The 25230-nt window shown below is 43.2% G+C and overlaps 1 protein-coding gene across 1 annotated transcript; it reads left to right on the plus strand.

Moving 5' to 3' along the window:
- Window positions 1-4654: 4654 nt before the first annotated feature.
- LOC120990423 (alpha-2,8-sialyltransferase 8F-like) lies at window positions 4655-25230 on the plus strand. The gene is made up of 4 exons (XM_040419253.1): window positions 4655-4681; window positions 7447-7559; window positions 8404-8490; window positions 24756-25230. Exons 1-4 carry the CDS (start codon window positions 4655-4657, stop codon window positions 25228-25230), a joined length of 702 nt encoding a protein of 233 aa, XP_040275187.1.

Here is a 25230-nt window from a genome sequence, read left to right on the forward strand (position 1 = left end):
AGCTTCGGCCTACTGAGGTGTCATATCCTGTTAAGTATTTTAGATTAAACCCACACTGGTTCAACATTAAACAGGATCATTTAAAAATAGGTGTAGAAATAAAATAATTTTGGTCAATTAACTATAGAACAGCTCACGTTCATCTCGTATGGGACTCCCTTAAAGCCTACATTCGAGGGTTATACTTCAGTAATATAAAAAAAACTAAATCAATGTTTGCAGAAAAATAAAAACTTGAGAAGAGAGTTAGAGTTCTGCAGGAGAGGACTCATCTGAATAGCAGTACTGAAAATCAATTACAACTCTCTGCAGCAAGAGAAGAACTTAACTCACATTTACACCAAAAATCTCAACAAAGAATTTTGTTTGCGGGTCAGAGATATTTCTGTGAAGCGGGGAAACCCGGGAGATTATTATCATCTCTAATTTATAACCAAAAACCAGTTAACAAAATAAAAAGGATTAGAAAGAGTAGTGAATTTCGAACTTCCAAGATTGAGGAAATAAAACAAGAATTCAAAGGATATTTCTCATCTCTATATAGTTCCGAGAGGAACTGTACAGATAGAGAATTTGAGGATTTCATAAAAGGGATAGAGATACCTAGGCTGACCGAAGTTGAGAGATCAATTTTGGATCATCCTCTACAATTAAAAAAACTGCAAGAGGCATTGGGATCAATTCAGGGGAACACAGCCCCTGGCTCAGACGGCCTACCCTTTGAATTGTATCAGCGACATAGTAAAGTATTGCTCCCTCTCTTGTTGCAGGTGCTGAATGAGTCCCAGACTGAAGGTAGTCTCTCTCCGTCTTTATCAGAAGCTATTATCACCTTAATATTTTAAAAAAATAAGCAGGAGCAGGAGATTGAATCTTATCGCCCTATATCTCTATTGAATACAGACTATAAGATCTGCGCTAGAGTCCTAGCAAATAGATTAAAAAGCATGGTCGAGAAAATTATACACCCCGACCAGTCTGGGTTCATTCCGAAACGACAAGCGCAATCAAACATCTGTAGAGCCCTGACTAATGTTTATCTTGGGGAGGGGGAGGACCGCTCCATCCTGTCGTTAGACGCCTCTAAGGCCTTCGAAAGGGTGGAGTGGGACTTTCTCTGGCGGATAATGGACAGAATGAACCTGGGTGAAAATTTTATTGGATGGGTAAAGTTACTATATCAGCACCCCACTGCTAGAATTAACATCAATGGGACAAGAACAGCGTTATTTAGACTATACTGCAGAATTAGGCAGGGTTGCCTCTGTTCTACCTTCTATTTGCAATCTTTATGGAACCCCTCTCCTGCGGAATCAGAGCCGATGAGAATATCAAAGGATTTGGAGGAAAGGGCATGAAAGATAAAATACGTTTGTATGCGGATGATTTAATCTTGTTTTTAAGAGAGGGGGCTTGGGCAGTCCCCTATGTGATGATCGTGATCAACAAATTTGGACAGGTCTCGGGTTTCGAGGTTAGTTGGACCAAATCAGTCCTCTTCCCTCTAAAAAGAGCTCCTCAGCAAGGGGTGGCCGAGCTGAGGGTCCTCTCGACCACAGATGCAATAGAATACTTGGGAATCAGGATAAGTACGGCTACTCAGGATTATTGTAAATTAAATATTTTGCCTATTATGGAAAAAGTTAAGGGTAAAATCCGAGTGTGGCAAAAATTCAACCTGGCCAAAGAAGATAGAATAGCATCTGTAAAAATGATCTTATTACCACAAATATTATATAAAATTGCGCCATGCCCAATATGGATAGAGGACACCCAATTTAATCAATTTGAACACCTCTTCCATGACCTTATTTGGGGTCGATCTAGAGTCCGTATAAAGCAGAAGTACCTTTGGCTCTCCCATGAAGATGGGGGGCTATCTTTGCCCTTCCTGTAGGGTTACTATTTAGCGGCTCAGATACAGTGGCTTATGAGGAGATCAGACCCGATCAGTCAATATCTAACTACTAGTATGCAGAACGCCACCGTAACATTTTTAGTATATTGGAGACCGGGTACTTGGAAACAAGAGGTAAGAAATGCCTTTTTTGCCACACTATGCATTTGGTTTGGATGAAGCTAAAAAAAAATCGGGGGATTTCTTATGCTTTGAAATTTACACCTTTATGGCACAATAATAATCTTAGAGAGTTTATGTTAATTGAAGATTATAGATATTGGAAGATAAAAAGTATCACACTGGTGGAACACATAGTCACTAATGGTCAAATGAAAAAAATGGAGGACCTAATAGGGGAACAAGTAAGTAGTTCACTCACTATACTGTATATAGATATAGCCAAATAAAGAATGCTTTTTTATGCACGACAGACAAAAAATATTTACAAGTTAAGGCCCATGATTTCATGGACTTTTGTTACACAGTTAAGGATGGTAAGGTATCCACTGCACAAATTTATAGGAAACTAATAAAAAGTTTAGTAAGTATCATTAAATTTAAGAGTGAAGCAAGGTGGGCACAAGAACCTGGTATGAATACTACTATTAATAGGAAGCAAATCTACAAAAATATTAAGAAATCCTCGTTAACGAGTAATCATAGGCTAGTGCAATTCAGCATACTTCATCGCCTATATTATTATCTGATTTTTTACATATGATTTGGGCATGCCCGGTGATCTGTGTTTTTTGGGGCAAGGAATTTGAGGCACTTGAGCATAGAACTACGCTCAGGCCTACACTCAACGTAGAAACAGCAATATTCGGATTTGTTCAACCCTCTATTAGCTCCCATATGCATGAGGACCTTCTTTGGTCGAAAGCACTACTATTAGCTAGACTTACCATTGTTAGAGATTGGGGCTCAGAGTGACACCCCAGTTTCTCGGATTGGTTCTCTCTGGTCGGTAGGGTTAAGAACTATGAGAGGTGTGCCTCACCGAGCCCACAGCAGATAGCGAAGTGGGAAAAAATATGGTCCTCGTGGATAATCGGTGATAGAATTTTATTTAAATTTTTTTGTGGAGCGCATGTTAGTTATACCCATAATTTAGGGTGGCCAGGCCCCCTCGAGACAATTGGGGGGGGGGGGGGGGGGTGTTCACATATGTACTGTGATATGTCATGTTATATGTAATATTATTATAGTGTATTGGTTTTACTCTATATATATATATATATATATACCCAAAAGGGAGTTAAAGGGAATCTGTCACCTGGTTTGACCATATTATGCTCTCACCATTGCCATGTTTAATAAAATACCTTATCTCCTGCAGTGGTTTTCTTTCTTATATTCATGCTTTAATTTTGCTAAAAAAATGCTATTTTTGTATTATGCAAATGAACCATGAAGGTGCCCAGAGGGGCGTTATTCATACCCCTCTGAGCCCAGTAACGCCCCCCTGCAGTGCCTAGACCGCCTTAATTTAGAGCCCAAGCACGCCTCCTCGTTATGCAGTATCGCCCCACACCCTAGTTTAATGTCCCCTCTGCTACGTCAACTAATTAATTCAAGCCATGCACCTGGAATCTTCAATTCCTCCGTCTGAAATCTCGCGCAGGCGCAGTCCAGCCTACTGCTTGCGCCTGTGCGATCCAACCGCTCCTGAGGGCAACAGCGATAAGAAGATGTCACTGGGCTCGGCGCATGCCCAGTGACACTTTTGAGGCTGTTGCCCTCAGGAGCGGTTGGATCGCACAGGTGAAAGCATGAATATAAGAAAGAAAACCACTGCAGGAGAGAAGGTATTTTATTAAACATGGCAATGGTGAGAGCTTAATATGGTCAAACCAGGTGACAGATTCCCTTTAATGTACAAATCACTCTGGAAGGTATTGTTCTCCTTTTTTTATCTTCATCTTCCTTTTGTGTCAAAAAGAAAACTAATAAAAATGATTCATAAAAAAAAACTATAAAAAAACCACACACGTCTAATGGTAAAAGTTAGCAGTCGGGGCACTCCCCTTGCTTCTCTTGGCTTCTGATCTGACTTTTGGACATTTCTCATTTTACTTTGAAAAGTTTAAAGTGAAACCACCACATTTAGGCTCCATTCACACGTCCGCAATTTCGTTCCGCATTCTGCGGAACGGAATTGCGGATCCATTCATTTCTATGGGGCAGCACGATGTGCTGCCCGGACACGGAATTGCGGATCCGCACTTCCGGGTCCGCACTTCCATTCCGCAAAAAAATAGAACTTGTCCTATTCTCGTCCGCAATTGCGGACAAAAACAGTCATATTCTATTAGGGCCGGCAATGTGCGGTCCGCAATGTGCGGTCCGCAAAATGCGGAACGCACATTGCCACTGTCCGTGTTTTTTGGATCCGCAAAACACGTTGCGGACGTGTGAATGGAGCCTAACTGTGCTTCTTGGATTATTTATGCTTTGTGTATTAAAGTGGATTATTTGTGCAATCAAATATAAAACAAAAATAAAAAAAGAAGACATCCTGATGCGTCCTGAACGGATCGCTCTCCATTCAGAATGCATGGGGATAAAACTGATCAGTTCTTTTCCGGTATTGAGCCCCTAGGACGGAACTTAATGCTGGAAAATGAATAACGCTAGTGTGAAAGTACACTAAGATGATTGCACTGGGCTGGACCCAGTACCGTAATGGGGGGCTATGCTGATCTTAAGTATGAGGCTGCTATGTAGGACATTTCTAAACAGTTATATCCCATCATGCCCCTTCTGAACTATAAGAACAAGGTAAAGCCACTTAATGACTACTTTTCCAGCTGAAAAACATTGACAAGTGATGTGCCACAAGGGGCCGGCATGGAGACATGGGGTCCTTAATCCCTAGAGTTGTGAGTCTCTAGATGGGTATGACAATAATGAGAAGTGACAGAAAGTTTTACAGAATATCACTTAGCATATCTTTGTTGGCCAACCAATTCCCCATTCTGTTGTTATTGAAGGCTGATTGTTTCCTGTGCTCACAACAGCCCAGATTTTATATCTATTATGCCAAAAATTTCCCAGTGATCAATATATGCAGACAATGGGATACTGAAAGCCATAAGTGGGTGATAGCACAACCCCGCAGGAACCTTAAACATCTCGACTTTTGCTTGCTTTCTGACTCTCTTTTGCCACTCTCTACTATCTCTTCCCTCCAAGACCCAGATGCTGCCACCACCCTATATAACACCACAATAAGTACAGCTCTGGACACTGTTGCCCCCCTCACACACAACAAAACCCAAAAAATCGACAGACAACCCTAGCACACCAACCTGACCAAAAAACTCAGACAAGCTTCCAGGGCTGCTGAGCGGCGATTGAAGAAATCCCATTCTAAGGATCAATTCACCGCATACAAGCAATCCCTCCTCACTGATGCAAAACAGGCGACTTCTAATCTCTCATATCTTCCCTGGCCAACAACCCTAAACAACTTTTTAACAATTGTAACTCCTTTCTCCGTCCCCCAGCGCCCCAACCCTCTCCTCTCAACTCAGCTGAGGACTTTGCTTTATAATTTAAATAAAAGATAGTCAACATCAGAGAAAGCCTCAGTACACAGTCCTCAGAGACCCTCTACACAACTGCTCAGTCCTCTTCTCCCAAAACCCGCTTCACCACCATTACAGAAGAAAAACTCTCCACTCTACTCTCCAGATCACATCTCACCATCCTCACAAGACCTCCCTCTCTCCTCTTATCATCTCTTCCCACAATCGCCTCCAAGATATTTCCTGTGCATCCCCCACACTCTGGAACTCGCTACCCCAACATATCAGACTCTCACCTACAGTGGATTCCTTCAAAAGAAACCTAAAACCCACCTCTTCAGACAAGCCTACAACCAGTAACCCTGCTTCCTCTATACCGCCATGACCAGCTTCACCCGCACCTACTGTGTCCTTCTCCCATACCATGTAGATCCTTCTGTACCAGTCTGTAACTTGTCTTGTTTATGCTTAGTGCAATTGTCTGTATTATGTATGTATACCCCTTATCATATGGACAGCGCTATGGTATTAATGGCGCTTTAATAATAAATAATAATCAGATCACCCCATCATTGTATAGGATACGTTCCTCAACCTGGAACTCCAGCCTGTTTTATATTCTAGATCTAGATCTTTCCATTTAGAATGCTTTTTTTTTCTTTTTTAATTCTTGTCCTATTCTGATTCATTTACAGGTTAAAGTTCAGAAGCTGTTGTAATGCACCTGACATGTTAATAGTCAGCCAGCAGAACACTCCTCTTGGCCAAAATCTGCAATTTGAGACAAGCACTAAGAATGTAACGATCAATGAAAACATTTTCCAAATGCTCCCACCGGTAAGTTTCACAGATCAGATGTGTCTCCTGGTCAAGACTCAGCCTTGTTGTGATTCTTATCTGAGAGAAGCGTAGCTGCAGAGTCTAAAGAATGTCCCTGTTCTTTACTCTAACCCCCCACTACCACCACCACCAACTGAGATGAAGACTTTTCCAGTTAGATTACTGGGTCTCGGACCAATGAGTAGTCACCAACTGGTGGCAGGTGCTCTGCTAGGAATAAGATGAAGATTTAAGCAAAGTGTAGTGTAAAATTACAAATTAGACTAGATGACTAATACCAGATTACAGATTCGGAGGAGAAAAGCAAGGGCAGAAGTAAATAGCATGGTTAAGGTCAGAGTCAGGGTCAAACACAAGTAACCAGAACAAGAGGAGATAAAGAGAGGACCGAATTAGTCACATATCTAGGTGAGCCTTGATTAGTATTTTATTTTTTTTACCAGCCGACCAAGGTTCACTTATGAACACAATGGGGGAGGGAGGGTCACCCATTCAGGCACGAGCATGTTCTCAGTAGGAATGCTCACTTCATTCAAGGTGAAGTCACATAAATTGCTGGTCACCAAATACCAGTGTTGAGTGAAGCATCCAAAGCGTAATCCTAAACTAATCCAAATTTCCTCAAATGGCAGCTGCACATGTTAGAAAGTGAAAGTAATTGTAGAGGAGAGAAACCCAGGAACATGAGTTCGTCCATAATGTCATGCAGCCAGCCAATCCTCAGGTAGCCATCCCCCTGTGATGTCACAGCTAGGGAGAGCCCTATAAAACCCTGATCCCACATGGTTTCCGCCAAACTTCTGTGAGCTGAGCATAGGGAGAGACCACCTGTATGAACTGAGGAAGGTGCTCAATGATTTCTTAATGCTGCAGATGGACAAATCTACTCCCCGGTGTAATTTCCATCTTAGGCCTGTTTCATACTTGCTTTGTGACTTTCTGGTTTTGAGATCCGTTTATGCAGTTAAAAAGTCCAGAGGAAGAAAAGAGAAGATCAGGGCTATGGTCCATTTCCTCTATAGGTCAGAGAGGAGTGAAAGCTCCAGTGCATCACCATTTAGAGTCTGTATACTCTGTGCTTAGGTAGAGGTGGACCCCCTGGAATGTCCTTATAATGATGCTCGTATTACATGTTCTATGCTACAACACCCCTTATTGTTAACCCTTCTATTACAGACATCTCCATTCACCTCTAAACCCTTCGACACTTGCGCTGTGGTTGGGAATGGAGGAATTTTACAAAACAGTTCTTGTGGGAGAGAAATTGACAAAATGGATTTTGTGTTTAGGTGAGGAACTGGCACTAGTACAAACTGTATTCTGCTTGGTGGACTGAAGTGTAGTGGCTGCTCCTCTGTCCTACACCAGGTTCTCCAGGGACCGGATGTGTGAACCTTATGAAGACACCTGGCCAGTATTCAAACTATCCATTCTATCATCTATTCTGAGACTTTTGAAATGAACACCCCCTCTAACAGGTGGTCTGTTAAAACCCTGAGGCCATGGGAACAGGTTGCATGATCCTCAAGAGGAGAGTTTACTCATTGTAGTAGCTCATTGCTTTGCCTAAGAAAGGGTGGTCTTAAACAAGGTTACTATTTAATGATGTCCACATGTCCTACAGAAGGTGACCATGCACTTTTGATAGTTATTTCTCTCATGTTCCCCATTAACATGTCCCCGTGGTTCCTAGCTGAACCATATAAATCTGGCAATGGTTTATCTCCCCAAGAGAAAAAGGATTGGGTATTGTAAATCCAACTTCCCCATCCTGATGTCCCCTGGCATCTGTCATTTGGGGCAATCTGGAGATCCATATACACATTAAATGGTCAGCTGGTCGTACCATAATTGGTGGGTTTGGGTGACAGTTATCTCATGTGTATTGGAAACTTAGGACATTTAGAGAGGATGTCCAATTAGGACAACTCTTTTAAGACTCAGCTACTAGTTATTTGTGTTCAGGTCTTCTCAATTTCATGTGCATAACTTTTGTCAATTGCCTGGCTTCTTTTTCTTTTCATCTCTTCTTCCATTGCTGTCTAAACCTATCTACTTGGTCCTCTCATAAAAGTATAATTCTCCTTTGAGATCATCTCCTCCTCTTGTTTAAAGTTGTGCCTTCCGTTACAGGTTTAATTTGCCACCTATGACCATAGTAGATGATATTGGAACCAAGTCTGATTTTGTGAGTGCAAACCCAAGTATTCTGAATACCAGGTGAGATGGACACTTTTCTGTATATGAAATGAGAAAACAATGGTGCTGGATCATGTGGAGGAGAATGAATAGTTCACATTAATTGGCATGAACACTGACTAAGCAATCTATCATGCCTCTTTTCTGTCTATGTGACAAATTTGGCTTCATAAAAAAGAAAAACATTGCACATTGGCAGGGTTAGATCCAGATTCACAAGATGTGCAAATATTTTAGACAGGTGTGCAAAAATGCTGCAAAGTAAGAATGCTTTCATGATTCATATATGGAAGTGTGTCACGGTACCTTCTGTGACAGAGGTTCGAAGATCGGAGAGACTGACTACACTTGAGGTTAACTGACAGTCTCTTGATTCTCGGTGTTGTGGTTTGGTAATGACCACACCTCTTGTCAGGTGCAGCCCATGGCCATTACTGCATTTCCTACTTAGTTTGGTCTCACACTTCATACAATGCGGTCGATATTCTCTGCTTGGATTTGGAAGAGTTGGTGTGTAGACCTTACCTCTGTTCCTGCTCATCCATTTTCTATAAGATAAATTGTACTGCTCTTTGTATTTGTTTTTTTCCCCTGTGCATGTTGATACTAGGCCTCAGGGAGACGCTGGTTTGTTCACCTGGGAAGGAACCAGTAGTCTCATTCCCTGCCACTACCTAGGGCATTTCAGGGCTCCTAGGGTCTAGGTTCCGGCGTATGTATTTTCCAAACATACTGCAACATACTGACAGGAGTCAGGGCCAGGTTTAGGGGCTTACTAGGAGGTGACCTTTTCCCTCTCCCTAGCCTTGAGGCCTAGTTCTGTGTCCCTCCCTTTCCCTGTATTCATGACATTATCAACCGGCAAAACTGCCATTTTGTTTGGATCAGTGCAGCTATGGATCCTATGTCTGCACTGATCGGACAGCTGCAGGGTCTGTCTTTGGAGGTAGCTGACCTCTGTGCGACCGTCTTGCAGATCCAGAGACCACAGGCGGCTGGTTCTGGTGGTGGGTACCTGGCCTGCCCTGAACCTAAGGTACCTGGCCTGCCCTGACAATTTCATTCGGTTCAGGAAGTCGTGTAAATTGTACTTTAAGCGCCATCCGTACTCTTCTGGGGACAGTCAATGTGTGGGTATGCTGTTGAGGTAGAGCACCGCACACCATAATTGCCAGTGCCAGCAAGGACTTGTCAGTCATAGTCAATTTAATAGAAATTTGTGGTACACGCCTTTTTTTGTCTACAATTTATGTCATTTTATTCATGTTATATCACATGATCCAGTAATATCTCAGAAGCAAAAATGAATCACATGTATTAGATTTGGCGACCGGACGTTTCGGCCTGTCAAGGCCTTCCTCGGCGGTCTATTATCTCAATGCGGCTCCTACGGTCAACCGCTACTTGACCGTAAGAGCCTCATTAAAATAATAGACCGCCGAGGAAGGCCTTGACAGGCCGAAACGTCCGGTCGCCAAATCGAATACATGTGATTAAGTTTTGCTTCTGAGATATTACTGGATCATGTGATATAACATGAATAAAATGACATAAATTGCAGACAAAAAAAGCTGTGTGCCACAAATTTCTATTAAATGTGTGGGTATGATGATTTCATTGCTTAAAGGTGACGCCCAGTCTTGGGCTTTTTCTCTGCCGACCGGATCACAGTCCCTCCGGTCGGTAGATGAATTTTTTAGAGCCTTGGGTGTTATTTACGATGACCCTGATCAGATCTCTCAGGCCAAGACAAAATTCCATGGTTTACGGCAGGGAGAGCGCTAAAGGTAAAGCAATGTTTTGCTTCTGCTCCTATACTGGTGCAGGTGAATGTGTCACAGCCATTTATTGTGGAGGTTGACGCATCCGAGGTAGGGGTAGGAGCAATCTTGTCGCAGGGTCCTTCACATAGTAAATGGTGCCCATGTGCTTTCTTCTCTAAGAAACTCTCGGCTGCTGAAAGAAATTATGATGTAGGCAACAGATGTAGGCTGCCAGCTTCCTCACCGCGCCTGCGCAGTTCATACTGAACGGCGCGAGATTTCACCAGAGCACAGGGCTTGCAGATGGATGCGAGCGCTGCCTGGCCCTGTCAATAAGGACTTGGAGGGAGGTGACAAAGATGGGAGAACTGAGCCTCTAGTAGCAGAAACAACTCCCCCCCCCCCCCCCCCCCTCTGCACCCAGAGGCTAATTAGCATATTATAAAAGTTAGATTTCTGGCGTAACGGGGGCATAGATAAAAGTAGGAATAGGCTAGTTGTTTGTTCCTTCTGAATTACAGCACAAGGTGTTCGAGGAACATCACTGTACAGTTCTTACAGGACACCCTGGGAGCAGATCCACGGTCGATCTTATCTCTCGTAGATTATGGTGGCCGCGGTTGAGTAAATGTGTGGAGGGCTATGTGTCAGCCTGTAGTACTTGTGCACATGCTAAGGTGACACATACTCGGACTTCAGGATCTCTACTTCCGTTTTCCATCCCGTCCAGACCTTGGACTCATTTGTCCATGGACTTTATCACAGATTTGCCGAATTCCTCAGAAAAAACTGTGATTCTGGTGGTTGTTGATCTCTTCAGTAAGAGGTCACACTTTACAGCATTACCAGGGCTACCTAATGCTAAAACTATCACACAAGTGTTTGTTGACAACATCGTGAAGCTTCATGGTATTCCCTCTTATGTGGTGTCTGATAGGGGGACTCAGTTTGTTTCCAGATTCTGGAAGGCATTTTGCACTCGCTTGGGGGTAAAATTGTCCTTCTCTTCGGCCTTTCACCCTCAGTCGAACGGACAGACTGAGCGCACTAACCAGAATCTGGAGACTTATCTGAGATGTTTTGTTTTAGAGAATCAGGAGGAGTGGTCTTTTTTGTCTTTGGCCGAGTTCGCCATAAATAACTGTAGGCAGGAGTCCACTGATAAGTCACTGTTTTTTGGGGCATATGGGTTCCATCCACAGTTTGGCACATTTTCTAGTACTGAGACTTCTGGTGTACCTGAAGAGGAAAGATTTTCCTCTTCTTTGTCATATATTTGGCGGAAAATTCAAAATAATCTGAAAAAGATGGGCAAGAAGTATAAACAAATTCCTGACAAGAGACGTATGAGTGGTCCGGACCTGAGAGTGGGAAATTCTGTGTGGCTGTCCACAAGAAACATTAAGTTGAACGTACCTTCATGGAAGTTGGGCCCAAGGTTTATTGGTCCATATAAGATCTCTGCCATTGTTACCCCGGTAGCCTTTTGTCTTCACCTTCCGCAGGCTTCAAAGATTCATAATGTTTTCCACAAATCATTACTGAAGAAACATAGAAACATAGAATGTGTCAGCAGATAAGAACCATTTGGCCCATCTAGTCTGCCCAATATACTGAATACTATGAATAGCCGCTGGCCCTATCTTATATGAAGGATGGCCTTATGCCTATCCCATGCATGCTTAAACTCCTTCACTGTATTTGCAGCTACCACTTCTGCAGGAAGGCTATTCCATGCATCCACTACTCTCTCAGTAAAGTAATACTTCCTGATATTACTTTTAAACCTTTGCCCCTCTAATTTAAAACTATGTCCTCTTGTAGCAGTTTTTCTTCTTTTAAATATTCTCTCCTCTATATATGTTGAACCTGCTGAACCGTCCTCCCTGCCACCCCCTCCTGTCATGGTGGACGGTTATCTTGAATTTCAGATCGCCAGGATAGTGGACTCCCGAATTCCCCGTAGATCCCTCCAGTATCTCGTTCCTTGGAAGGGTTATGGTACAGAGGAGAGAATGTGGGTTCCAGCGGCCGACATTAATGCCAGTTGCCTTGTGAAAGCCTTTCACAGGGCTAATCCGGATAAGGTCGGTCCTGGGTGTTCGGAGGTCACCCATAGAAGGTGGGGGTACTGTCATGATACCTTCTGTGACAGAGGTTAGAAGATCAGAGAGACTGACTTCACATGAGGTTAACTGACTGTAACGGCATACAAGGGAATGCTCCAAACTCTGAACGGAACTTCACGAATAGCTGCTAGCAGACGAATAGGAAACGCACCCAAGCGGCTTACACTCCTAGCAATCAGTCTCTAACAGCATACAGTGAATCCCCCCAAGTACGAGACGAGGCTCCTTGTTGAGGGTCAAGCAGTGGTCACCCAGAGCTGTGCGTTTTATTGATCTTATATAACATTGGTACACATCAGTACCACCCACAGGGTTTTGTGAAAACAACCAATAACCAAGTACAATACAGTAAAACACTCCCACACAAAATCCTCCCCTCCGCCGGTGATATAATTATGGTACAATGGGTTGATGTAATTATCACAGGCAGGAGAATACACAATGTCCTCTGTCCTGGAGACAACCGAGGAGTAAGTCAATTATCTCTCAGGACAAAGGGAAATCGCCAATACACATATGGAAACAATAGGACAGACATCACCACTCAAACATACAATGTCCCACCCTTTACAGTACACATAGACATTTAACATATCCCAAAATGGCACAAATTAGACCAGGGGTTCAAAAGTTAGTAAAAGTCCTTTGTGAACAAAGGAAGTATGGCTGATGAGAGGGCCCATAATCCTGGGGCAAGAGGCTGGCAACCAGGCCCCTCTAAAACCCAGTGGCGAGGTTAGTTTCGCCACACATCTCCCCTTTTCCAAACAGACTAACAGGGTATCTGACCTTCTGCCGGTCAGTGCCCTTGTTAGTCCAGCAGTCCACCCACAAAACAGAAACAGCAGTACAGCCCACCCACAACAAATGGTTACTACACTTGAGCAAGGGATAAACTTGTCCATGTCCAGGTGCCTCACTACAGCTGTGTGGGGGATTGGTAGACTGCCTTGGTGGGTTGCTGAGTGGGCAGAGACCAGCGGTACTCTGCCTTGGTGCCAGCGCTACCACGGAAGTAGCCTGTTTGGAGCCTGGTTGTTGGAGGGGGAGACCGACTGTCTCCCCTTTAGATACACTGCTCTGCTGTTGTAGGGAGAGACCGACTGTCTCCCCTTTAGATAGACCACCATGCTGCTGTGGGGGGAGACCGACTGTCTCCCCTTTGGCTAAATAGCCCTGTTGCTGGGGGACAGGACTGACTGTCCCTACCCCCTGTGGTGTGAGTGCAGAGACCACGGTCCCATCTGCACGGTTGTGGGGCTTACTGTCTCCCCCTGGTGCGTTAAACTGCCGCTGGGGGATGGAGACTGGGCTCCCAATTCCCTGTACATCACACGGCCGCTGGGGGATGGAGACTGGGCTCCCAATTCCCTATATATCACACTGCAGCTGGGGAATGGAGACTGGGCTCGCAATTCCCTGCATATCCCACTGCTGCCACCAATTGTAACGGCATACAAGGGAATGCTCCAAACTCCGAACGGAACCTCACGAATAGCTGCTAGCAACTGACAGTTTCTTGATTCTCATTGTATTGGTTTGGTAATGACTATGCCTCTTGTCAGGTGCAGCCTGTGGTCATTACTGCAATCCCTACTTAGGTTGGTTTCACACTTCATACCATGCGGATCATATTCTCTGTTTGGATTTGGAAGAGTTGGTGTGTGGACCTTACCTGTGTTACTGCTCATCCATTTTCTATAAGATAAGTTGTACTGCTCTTTGTATTTGGTTGTTTCACCTGTGCATGTTGTTACTAGGCCTCAGGGAGACGATGGTTCGTTCACCTGGGTAGGAATCAGTAGTCTCATTCCCTGCCACTACCTAGGGCATTTCAGTGCTCCTAGGGTCAGGGTTACGGTGTATGTATTTTCCACCTTCAGGATCTATACATACTGACAGCAGTCAGGGACAGGTTTAAGGGCTTCCTAGGAGGTGGCTTTTTCCCTCTCCCTAGCCTTGAGACCTACTTCTGTGTCCCTTCCCTCCCCTGTATTCGTGACAAAGTGTTACTAGTTTATTTTTATCAATTAACAAAAGCAAAGTGAATGAACAGAAGAGAAATCTAAATCCAATCAATATTTGGGGTGATCACCAGTGGTGTGCCTAGGATATTTGGCACCCGGGGCGGGTACTTTCTCTGGCTCTCCCCGCCGAAACCATAAGAAACTTTATTTTTACATTTAAAATACTGAGTACTGAATACTGAAATATTTATTTTGTTTGAAATAACATTTTGTATTGCTAGTAAACAGAAAATTGCTGGTAAATGAAAATTTAAAAGGACTCTGTCACCATGGAAATACAATGCAAGCTACAGGCAGTATGTTATAGAGCAGGAGGAGCTGAGTAGACTGATAAATAGTTTTATGGGAAAATATTCTTTAAAACTTGTAATTTATACATTTAAATTCCTGCTAATTCTGGGCTTTGAAATGCAGGAGGCGGTCCTATCAGTGATTGACAGCTCTCTGTATACAGTCAGAGGACAGGCTGTAAATCACTGATTGGAACCGCCTCCATGACTTCAAAGCCCAGAATGAGCAGGACTTTAAATGGATAAATTACTGGTCCTGGATAATGTAAGAAGTTTTACTGCGTCTTTTCGCCCAAAACGATATATCAATCTGCTCAGCTCATCCTGCTCTATAACATGCTGCCTGCAGCTGAAACACCATTTTCAACAGGTTCCCTTTAAAGAGGACCTGTCACTAGAGTTGAGCGAACACCTAGATGTTTGGGTTCGAGGAGTTCGGCCGAACTGTAAAAAAAAGTTCGGGTTCGGGACCCGAACTTGATCCGAACTTGGACCCGAACCCGAACCCCATTAAAGTCAATGGGGACCCGAACTTCACTTTATTATTTTCCGTTATAACATGGTTATAACGGAAAATAATAGTATTAGCTTTTTCAGATCTGAGTTTTCGCGATCGTGAAAACTCAGATCCGACAGTATATTCTAACACAGAGGCGTTCCCATAGTGATGGGGACGCTTCAAGTTAGAATATACTAAGAACTGTGTACATAACTGCCCCCTGCTGCCTAGCAGCACCCGATCTCTTACAGGGGGCTGTGATCCGCACAATTAACCCCTCAGGTGCCACACCAATGATGGGAGGGTTGTTAACCAATGATTTTAATTAGGGGGGGAGAGGGGAGGCCGCAATGGACACCAATGATTTTAATAGGGGGTGGGTAGAGGTGGGGGGGCCGCACTAGCCACCAATGATTTTAATAGGGAGGGGTTAGAATATATGATGGGGGGGTAGTGCGGCCCCCCCACCTCCACCCACCCCCTATTAAAATCATTGGTGTCCATTGCGGCCTCCCCTCTCCCCCCCCTAATTAAAATCATTGGTTAACAACCCCCCCATCATTGGTGCGGCACCTGAGGGGTTAATTGTGCGGATCACAGCCCCCTGTAAGAGATCAGGTGCTGCCAGGCAGCAGGGGGCCGTTATGTCCACAGTTCTCAGTATATTCTAACTTGAAGCGTCCCCATCACTATGGGAACGCCTCTGTGTTAGAATATACTGTCGGATCTGAGTTTTCTCGATCTAACTCAAATCCGATGGTATATTCTAACATGGAGGCGTTCCCATGGTGATGGGGATGCTTCAAGTTAAAATATACCATCGGATAGAGAAAACTCCAATCCGATGGTATATTAATATTGCCCGAACACCGAACCCGAACTTTTACTGAAATGTGCGGGTTCGGGTGCCGAACACCGTAAAGTTCGGTACGAACCCATACTTTACAGTTCGGGTTCGCTCAACCCTACCTGTCACCAAAAAATGCAATGCAGTCTGAAAGCACCTCATTAAGAGAAGCCAAGCTAATTGATATATCATTTTCTTGGAAATGTTTTAGTAAAACTTGTAATTTATTTATTTATATATTATTTTTTTCCACCTCTGTGAACATCTATCAGTACATGGAGGAGGAGAGGAGTTACCAGTGACTGGCAGCTATCTCTCTATGCACAGTAATACATACAGTGCTATCAATCACCTCCTCCCTGTACTGGTAGATCTTCACAGGGCTTCAAAAATATAAATGTATAAAACACAGGTTTCACTGAATCTTTTGCAACTCAACTATATATCAATCTGCTCAGCTTCTCCTGCTCTATAACATGTTGCTTTCAGGCAACAGGTCCTCTCTAAGTGCATTTTATGAAGAAGAAAAAAACGCAAAATCCAATCTTAACATTCTGCCTTTACAGACTCTTCTGTCGTGCCTTAATTTCTGCAAAACGATCAATGACCTCATCAAAATTCATCTTCTTTGCATATTCATGTTCAATTGAAAGTAAAGCCAGATTTGTCAATCTTGTCTGGCTCATAGTTAAGTGTAAGTAATTCTTTATCAATTTCAATTTGGAAAAACTTCTTTCACATGAAGCAATAGATACACAGACAGTCAGAAAGAATCTAAAGCACAGTAAGAAGTTTGGTAGAGATTCTCAAAAATCCCATTTCACAATAAACTCCAGAAATTGCAACCCTGTCCATTTCTTTGCCTCTTCAATGCTGATTTTGGCAGCCTGCAAATGCCTCCGCAGTCGTCCAATTTCCACACTGATATCTTCATCACAGAATTCACCAAAAATTTGAATCAGTTTTGGAATATATTTCCTAACTCCTTCTTCGGATGCAACAAGCAATGTGTTTGGCTGAATAACAGCAAAGATTGATGCAATTTCATCTATTGCTTTAGAACGAATCTCCAACTCTTGACTGAAGCAATCAAGACATTCCAACATAGCTCTTTTCACCTCCTCTGGCAATTTAAGAATTGCATCCTTTGCAATCTCTCCTGGCATTCTTTTTCTTACCCTCCCTCATCTCTCCATAGAAATTTAAATTTTCTCACTCGTAACAGTTGCATAATGAACGGCCCTCTCCACAATTTCATTTCTGTGATCTTCAAGAAAACATTTTAAAGCCTGGAGCTTCACAATGCACATATCCAGGCTCATTCCAACCGTTTGCAAGTACTTTTGTGTGAGATTAATTTCTTCAGAACTTCACACCAGAAAGAAAGGTAGCTCAAAAATGAAAAGTCACATACAGCAGACAGCAAAATCTGGGGTTATCCTCTTGTCTCCAAATTTTCTTTGGGATCACACAGTGTTTCAAGTGTTGAGGCCAACTTTTCAAAATTTGCCTTCACTGGTTTCACAGCCTGATTGGTACACATCAGTACCACCCACAGGGTTTTGTGAAAACAACCAATAACCATGTACAATACAGTAAAACACTCCCACACAAAATCCTCCCCTCCGCCGGTGATATAATTATGGTACAATGGGTTGATGTAATTATCACAGGCAGGAGAATACACAATGTCCTCTGTCCTGGAGACAACCGAGGAGTAAGTCAATTATCTCTCAGGACAAAGGGAAATCGCCAATACACATATAGAAACAACAGGACAGACATCACCACTCAAACATACAATGTCCCACCCTTTACAGTACACATAGACATTTAACATATCCCAAAATGGCACAAATTAGACCAGGGGTTCAAAAGTTAATAAAAGTCCTTTGTGAACAAAGGAAGTATGGCTGATGAGAGGGCCCATAATCCTGGGGCAAGAGGCTGGCAACCAGGCCCCTCCAAAACCCAGTGGCGAGGTTAGTTTCGCCATACATCTCCCCTTTTCCAAACAGACTAACAGGGTATCTGACCTTCTGCCGGTCAGTTTTCACGATTTAACTCAAATCCGATCGTATATTCTAACATGGAGGCGTTCCCATGGTGATGGGGACGCTTCAAGTTAAAATATACCATCGGATTGGAGAAAACTCCAATCCGATGGTATATTAATGGGCACTCCATCTTGTCTGGGGAAGTCTTTTTGACTGTCACTCCTACATTCTCTATCAGCATTTCCCATCGATGAGGTGAGACTGAAAGGAAGGAACAGACTCTCTCCAAGGTTCCAAAAAAAGTCACACATGAAGAAGTGCTTCCAAACTAGTGCACTCCACAAAGGTGCAGAGAATGATTTGCACAAGGCACAAAGCCTTTAGATTAATCTCTCTGATCTTTGACTGAACACCACCATGAATTTCAGTCATTGTTGCAGCATTATCATACCTTTGCCCGCGGCACAGGTTTATGTCCAATCCATCGCTCTCCAGATGTTGCAGGATATTCTCTGTGAGTGCAGCAGCCGTCTTTCCAGCAATAGGCAAGAATCTTAAGAATGATTCTCCTACTTCAACTTTGTTGCCTTCAATATGGACATATCGGATTACTTCACACGTCTGATCAATATGGGACATGTCAGAAGTGCTGTCAAAAATAATCCCAAAATACTTTGATTTCCTGATATCAGCCACTATTTTTTCTTTGACATGGTTCCCCAAAAGGCAAATGAATTCATTTTGAATCTTTGAAGATAAATAGGAATTCACTCTTGTCCCAGATATAACAGACTGCTTAAGTCTAACAAAATGTTCTTTTAAAACTGGATCATAATTTGAAAGCAGCTCCACTAATTCCATGAAATTTCCTTTGTTTGCTGATGTAATGTCCTCTTTGTGACCACGAAAAGGAAGATTCTGTTGAGCAAGAAACAAGGTTACTTCTTAGAGGCGGTATAAAACATCTCTCCATTTTATTCTCTCTTTCTCCACTGCTGCCTGATGGACTTTATCAATTGTTCTTTGAAGCTTCAATCCTGCTCCCAGGGTCTTCCATTTCTCCAGGCATGTGAGATGATTCTCTGAAGCCTCATGCTCAGACACCTTTGGATTTAACTTCCACCATGCTTGAAACCCGGTTACAAAGCCGGATGTCCCAGTAGTTGTCTTGTCATCTAGAGCAAACACCCTGCAGCAAAACAAAATAAACTTTCTTTGGATGGCGAGTAAACCATCCATGTTCTTAAAACTTTATCGCCATTTGGCAAAGTATTATAGAACCATGCTGTAGTCAGCTGCTGACTTTTCCCTTTTGATTTCTCTCCTTTTCTTTGAACTACACTGAAAGGACCTTTAGGCCTCTTTCACACGGGCGTTGCGGGAAAATGTGCAGGTGCGTTGCGGGAACACCAGCGATTTTTCCGCACGAGTGCAAAACATTGTAATGCGTATGTTTGGTACCCAAACCCGAACTTATTCACAGAAGTTCGGGCTTGGGATCGGTGTTCTGTAGATTGTATTATTTTCCCTTATAACATGGTGTTAAGGGAAAATAATAGCATTCTGAATACAGAACTCAAAGTAAAATAGCGCTGGAGGGGTTAAAATAAATAAATAAATAATTTAACTCACCTTAGTCCACTTGATAGCACAGCCCGGCATCTCCTTCTGTATTCTTTCTTCAGGACCTGGGTAAAGGACCTTTCATGACGTCACTCCGGTCATCACATGATCCATCACCATGGTAAAAGATCATGTGACGTACCATGTGATGACCGGAGTGACGTCACCAAAGGTCCTTGACCTATAATGAATGCTCACCACAGGTCCTATTCAGTAAAGGAGACAGAAGGAGATGCCGGCATCGCAAGCAAGTGGACTAAGGTGAGTTAAATTATTTTTTTATTTTTTTTTAACCCCTCCAGCGCTGTTTTACTATGCATTCTGTATTCAGAATGCTATTATTTTCCCTTATAACCATGTTATAAGGGAAAATAATAATGATCGGGTCCCCATCCCGATCGTCTCCTAGCAACCGTGCGTGAAAATCGCACCGCATCCGCACTTGCTTGCGATTTTCACGGCAGCCCCATTCACTTCTATGGGGCTTGCGTTGCGTGAAAAACGCAGAATATAGAGAATGCTGCGATTTTCACGCAACGCACAAGTGATGCGTGAAAATCACCGCTCATGTGAAGAGCCCCATAGAAATGAATGGGTCCGGATTCAGTGCGGGTGCAATGCGTTCACCTCACGCATCGCATCCGCGCGGAATACTCGCCCGTGTGAAAGGGGCCTTAGTTTTTTGGAAAGGTTCACTTCCCCTCTTAATTAGACCAACCCTCAAGTCATCTGGAACTGGGATTGGCCAATCAGCAACATCAAAATAAACTGAAAGCCTATCCATCTCCTCTTCTTCATCAAAGTTTTCCTCCTGTTGGTGTGGTCTTCTGAAGAAACCTCGTTCCTCGTTATCATTTTCAGTGATTTCAGTAGATGGATTGCCATCCTCCAATTCTTGCTCTCTCTCATTTGAATCTTCTTGTGAAGGTTCTTCTTGTATTTCCCCTTCAGATTCACCAGGGTGAATATCTGAAGGACTTTCTTCTATTGCACTTGATGTTGAAGGCGTCACATACTTCAAAATTGCTCCAGACATTGCCTGAGCCACCTTTTCTCTTGCCTTCTTCATTCTTCTTTGTTGGGTCGATTTCGCTTCATATTGGCTTTCGCTGCAAAAAGTCGATAGCATAGTTTGTGATATCCACTTGACAACTGTATCTACAGTTTCAAGGAAAAATATGGGAACTGCATTGATTACTATTCAAATGCAATCTGATTATCTAAGACACAAGTTGTACTGTTCGTGTGTTTTATTGAGCACATTAAGCAAACACCAACTGTGCAGTAAGAAAAAGTAAAGGTAGCCTACATCTTAGATTTCAGATGTCTGTTAGTTGGACGTTGGATAGAGCAATCCCACCATCAACAAAATCAACCAAACTGACTCATCAGGGGGCAGTTTAGTTGATTAGTATAAGTTCACGGCCAGGGAGTCTTAGGACACCCGCAGCAGGTCTATCATTATAGTCAGTAAAGAGGAGAGTTAGAGGAGCAGAAGAAACTCTAGTCTAATGGTCAACAATAGCAATGGTCCAATATGTGTAATGTTATGTACTAAGCATCTACACTGCCCCATGCACAACAACCTGTGATGCACTGTTTCCTGACACCTTTCTATCATAGCCATCATGATTTTTTTCAGCAGTTTGCTCTATAGTAGCTCTGAGCCTCTTCTGTAAGATTGGTCCAAACTAACCCCTTCACTCCCCACACTATGATTTCTCTTCTTTGTATTTATCTATTTTACTTACATTTTGTTCTTAGTTCAGACAAGCACTGCAGGTCTTTCCTAGTCTTTGTTGTGACTTGAACCTATAAATAGTACATACAGACATAGAATACTCTTATAATGGATGTGTTGAAAGAACAAGGACGAGTCATCAATACCAGATCACCCGGGGTCCGGCTCCCGCCACCCCCGTTGATCAGCTGTTTGAAGAGAAGGCTGTGCTCGTACGAGCACATACAGCAATCTCTGCTCGGTTCACTTTCTCGCCATCGCAAGTGCAGAAGTGAGCGGGTGTAATTATACCTCAGCCATCCCATTCATTTCTATGGGACAGCTCCTTCCTCCCTGTTCAAGTGAATAGAGACGCCATAGTTGTAAATACACCTGCTCACCACTGCAATTGTGACGGTGAGCAGGTAGAGAACGAAGAGAAGGCATGTGTGTCTTCATTTTCTGAAACCCATTATTTATTTTTTTTCTGCCAATCGTCTTCTGTAGAGGCTCATTTTTTGCGGGATAAGGTACGGTTTGATAGATACCATTTTGGGGTAGATATGACTTTTTGGACGCTTGGTATTACACTTTTTGTGAGGCAAGGCAAACTAAAAATGCCAGTTCTAGCACAGCTTTTATTTATTTTTTACTGAATTCATCTGCGGGTAGATCGTGTGATATTTCCATACAGCAGGTAATTACGGACACAGTGATACCCAATACGTCTCTTTTTTTACGGTGATGGTTTGGTACCATTTTGCAGTACATAATTACTTTTTGGACGCTTGGTATTACACTTTTTGTGAGCCAGGGTGAACTAAAAATGCCAGTTTTAGCACAGCTTTCATTTATTTTTTACTGAATACATCTGGGGGTAGATCGTGTGATATTTTCATACACCAGGTAATTACGAACACAGCGATACCCAATATGTCTCTTTTTTTGATGTGATAGTTTGGTACCATTTTGCGGTACATAATTACTTTTTGGACGCTTGGTATTACACTTTTTGTGAGGCAAGGTGAAGAAAAAACGGCTGTTTTTGCACAGCTTTTATATTTTTTTTTTATAGGTTCACCTGACGGTGCTGCGGATCATGTTATATTTTTATATAGTGTTGGGCTGGAGTTTTCACTGATGCCGGACAGGTCAATAAGCCTGGTCTTTTTTCCCATCCATATTTGTACCCCTTGTAAATTTCTGCCCTGACTGGCTGCAGCAGCCTTGTGACTCCTCAACACCCTCCTCCCCTTGAAAATTCAAGGCAGCAGCAAGGCCCTTAAGTTAACTAAAAAAAATACCTCTCTTCTGTCTGTATAGTCTGCTGCCTCATTCCTCCTGCACACTGTTCTGCCAGTGACTGTCTGTCTGTTCTGCACACTCCTAACTGTAATGGCCACACGGTACACACACTGTTACTGAAGGGCAAGGCTCAGTGGCTGTAGGCTGTGGCTGAAGCCCTGTCTGCGACACTGTCGACTCGACACTTCAGTTCACTAGTCTAGAAGGCAAGGCACGCAGGCTGGCACACACAGTGACACAGCCAGGAAGGCCTCAGCCTCACACAGCAATGGAGGTGTGGAGGAGCAAGAAGAAGGACTGCTATAGTGCTTTTGCAGCTTTTCCCGCCTGGTGAGAGCGGCGAAGGCACGACCATACACACAAGAAGTGAGACAGTGACTGCGCAGTGCGTGAGCGTAAGATAGGCGTGCCACGTGCGTGCTCCCTGGATTATCGGAGTGCGCACGGCATGCTACTTCATAGGCTAAAGCGGCCGCCGGCGCCTACGTGATCTCCCCGCCTCACCCTCTGTCTCTCTGTCAGTCGAATCCATCCCTCTGCGCGTGCACTGCTGCCCCTGCTCCCGTCTCCCATCCAGAGACCCGGGCAGCCGGTCGGGCCATCACCCAGACTCGCCAAGCCAGCGAAGGGAATCTCAATCAGGATGCGATGCGCATGCGCTAGTAGCGATCGCATGCGCTAGTAGTTTTTTAGAATATTCGTATTTTTAAAAAAAATCTGTACTGTTGATCCACTTTGGCATACTCCTCCCCGACAAGCATCCCCGTCACCATGGGAACGCTTGGGGGTTAGAATATACCATCGGATCTGAGTTTTCACGATCTCATTGATTCTCATTACGAAAATTCGCATTACGAAAATTCTCATTACAAAGATTTGCATTACAGAAATCCGCAATCAACACTACTCCTGAAGTCAAAGATATTGCCGCCTTCTCATTGGCCCACAAGCTAGAAGCAGGAAGGGATCATGTGTATTGATTTCAAAAAAATCTCGAATATTCGAAAATATTCGAGAATATATATCACTATATTTTAAATAATCGCGAATTCTCAAAGTGCCAATATTCGCAATAAAAATTCGCAATTCGAATATTCGTGATCAACACTAGTTTGGAACAACCTCCCTGCCGAGTTCCTTGAAAAACTGTGCAAGTATATCTAGATGGACTGATGCTGAAGGCAAAGGGTGGTCACACCAAATATTGATTTGTGTTAGATGTCTCTTATTCATTCATTTAGCATTTTGTTAATTGATCAAAATAAACTATTAACACTATTTTTTAAATCATTCCTGATTTTGAAATCGTAACTATAGAGCCTGTTTTCCACACCTGCCTAACTGTCTGCACAGTATTCGACATTGTTTCTTGGGTAGCAGAAAGGCTCCTGGCAACCTCATTATAGGCTTGTCAAGTCTAGAGTTACAGTAGCTTGCTCAGAACACTATGGGCCCTCAAGTCTGAGGAATCTAGCCACAGTTTCCTGGTGCAATTATTGACCAGGTCCATCAGTGGTTTTCTCCAGTTCATTTGTCTTTATTAACCAGTAGACTTTCTTTTGCTCAATCCACCAGAAAACATCATAAATGTTAGAATTATATTCTCCATTTGTCGTCAACTTAGTCTATGTATCCATTTTATAGATGGTATTTCTTTTTGCCACAGGTCTTGTCTTACAGTATGCAATATGCACAAACTGGCCAACGTTTCGGTCCTAATATGGGACCTTGGTCACGGCCTTAGTCGTGTCTTGCATGTTGCCTGTGGGATGCGCATCCCACAGGCAACATGCAAGACACGACTAAGGCCGTGACCAAGGTCCCATATTAGGACCGAAACGTTGGCCAGTTTGTGCATATTTCATTCCTGGATGCTAACAAAAATGATATGATAAATGATGAAATAAATAATGAAATGATATCAAAATATAAATTTTCAAAACTACCTAAACGAGTGCCGTGGTTTCCTTTCACTGCATTACCTCAATTACCATTGAGCACCGTACCTAACGACACCAGAGGAGTGCCGTCCAACCCAAGCTATTTCAAGATTGTCTTACAGTATTTCCTATGGTTTCACTTATAGGTTTGAAAAGCTCCTTGAGAGAAGAAAATCATTCATTGAGCTTGTGAAGAGCTTTGGGTCTGCAATGATCATCTTACCAGCGTTTTCATTTGTAAGCAACATGCATGTTTCTTTCCGAGCATTACATTCGGTACAAGACTTTGATTTGCCAAACAAAATCATCTTTTTCCATCCTGAATATCTAAAGAATCTCTCAATCTACTGGAAAGAGGAGGGGCTGAAGGTCAAACGTTTGTCTTCTGGGCTCATGCTGGTCAGTGCTGCTATTGAGCTCTGCGATAAGGTGACCCTTTATGGATTTTGGCCATTTCCTCAAGATCCAGAAGGACACACGATTTCTCACCACTATTATGATAACAAAATGCCCAAACCCGGTGTCCATTCAATGCCTGAAGAATTTTATTTCTACACACAGATGCATTTGAAGGGAGTGTTACATCTCAAAGTTGGACAGTGTTCTTTGGGTGGGTCATAA

Source organism: Bufo bufo, chromosome 1 (genome assembly GCF_905171765.1).
Source record: "Bufo bufo chromosome 1, aBufBuf1.1, whole genome shotgun sequence".
Lineage (NCBI taxonomy): Eukaryota > Metazoa > Chordata > Amphibia > Anura > Bufonidae > Bufo > Bufo bufo.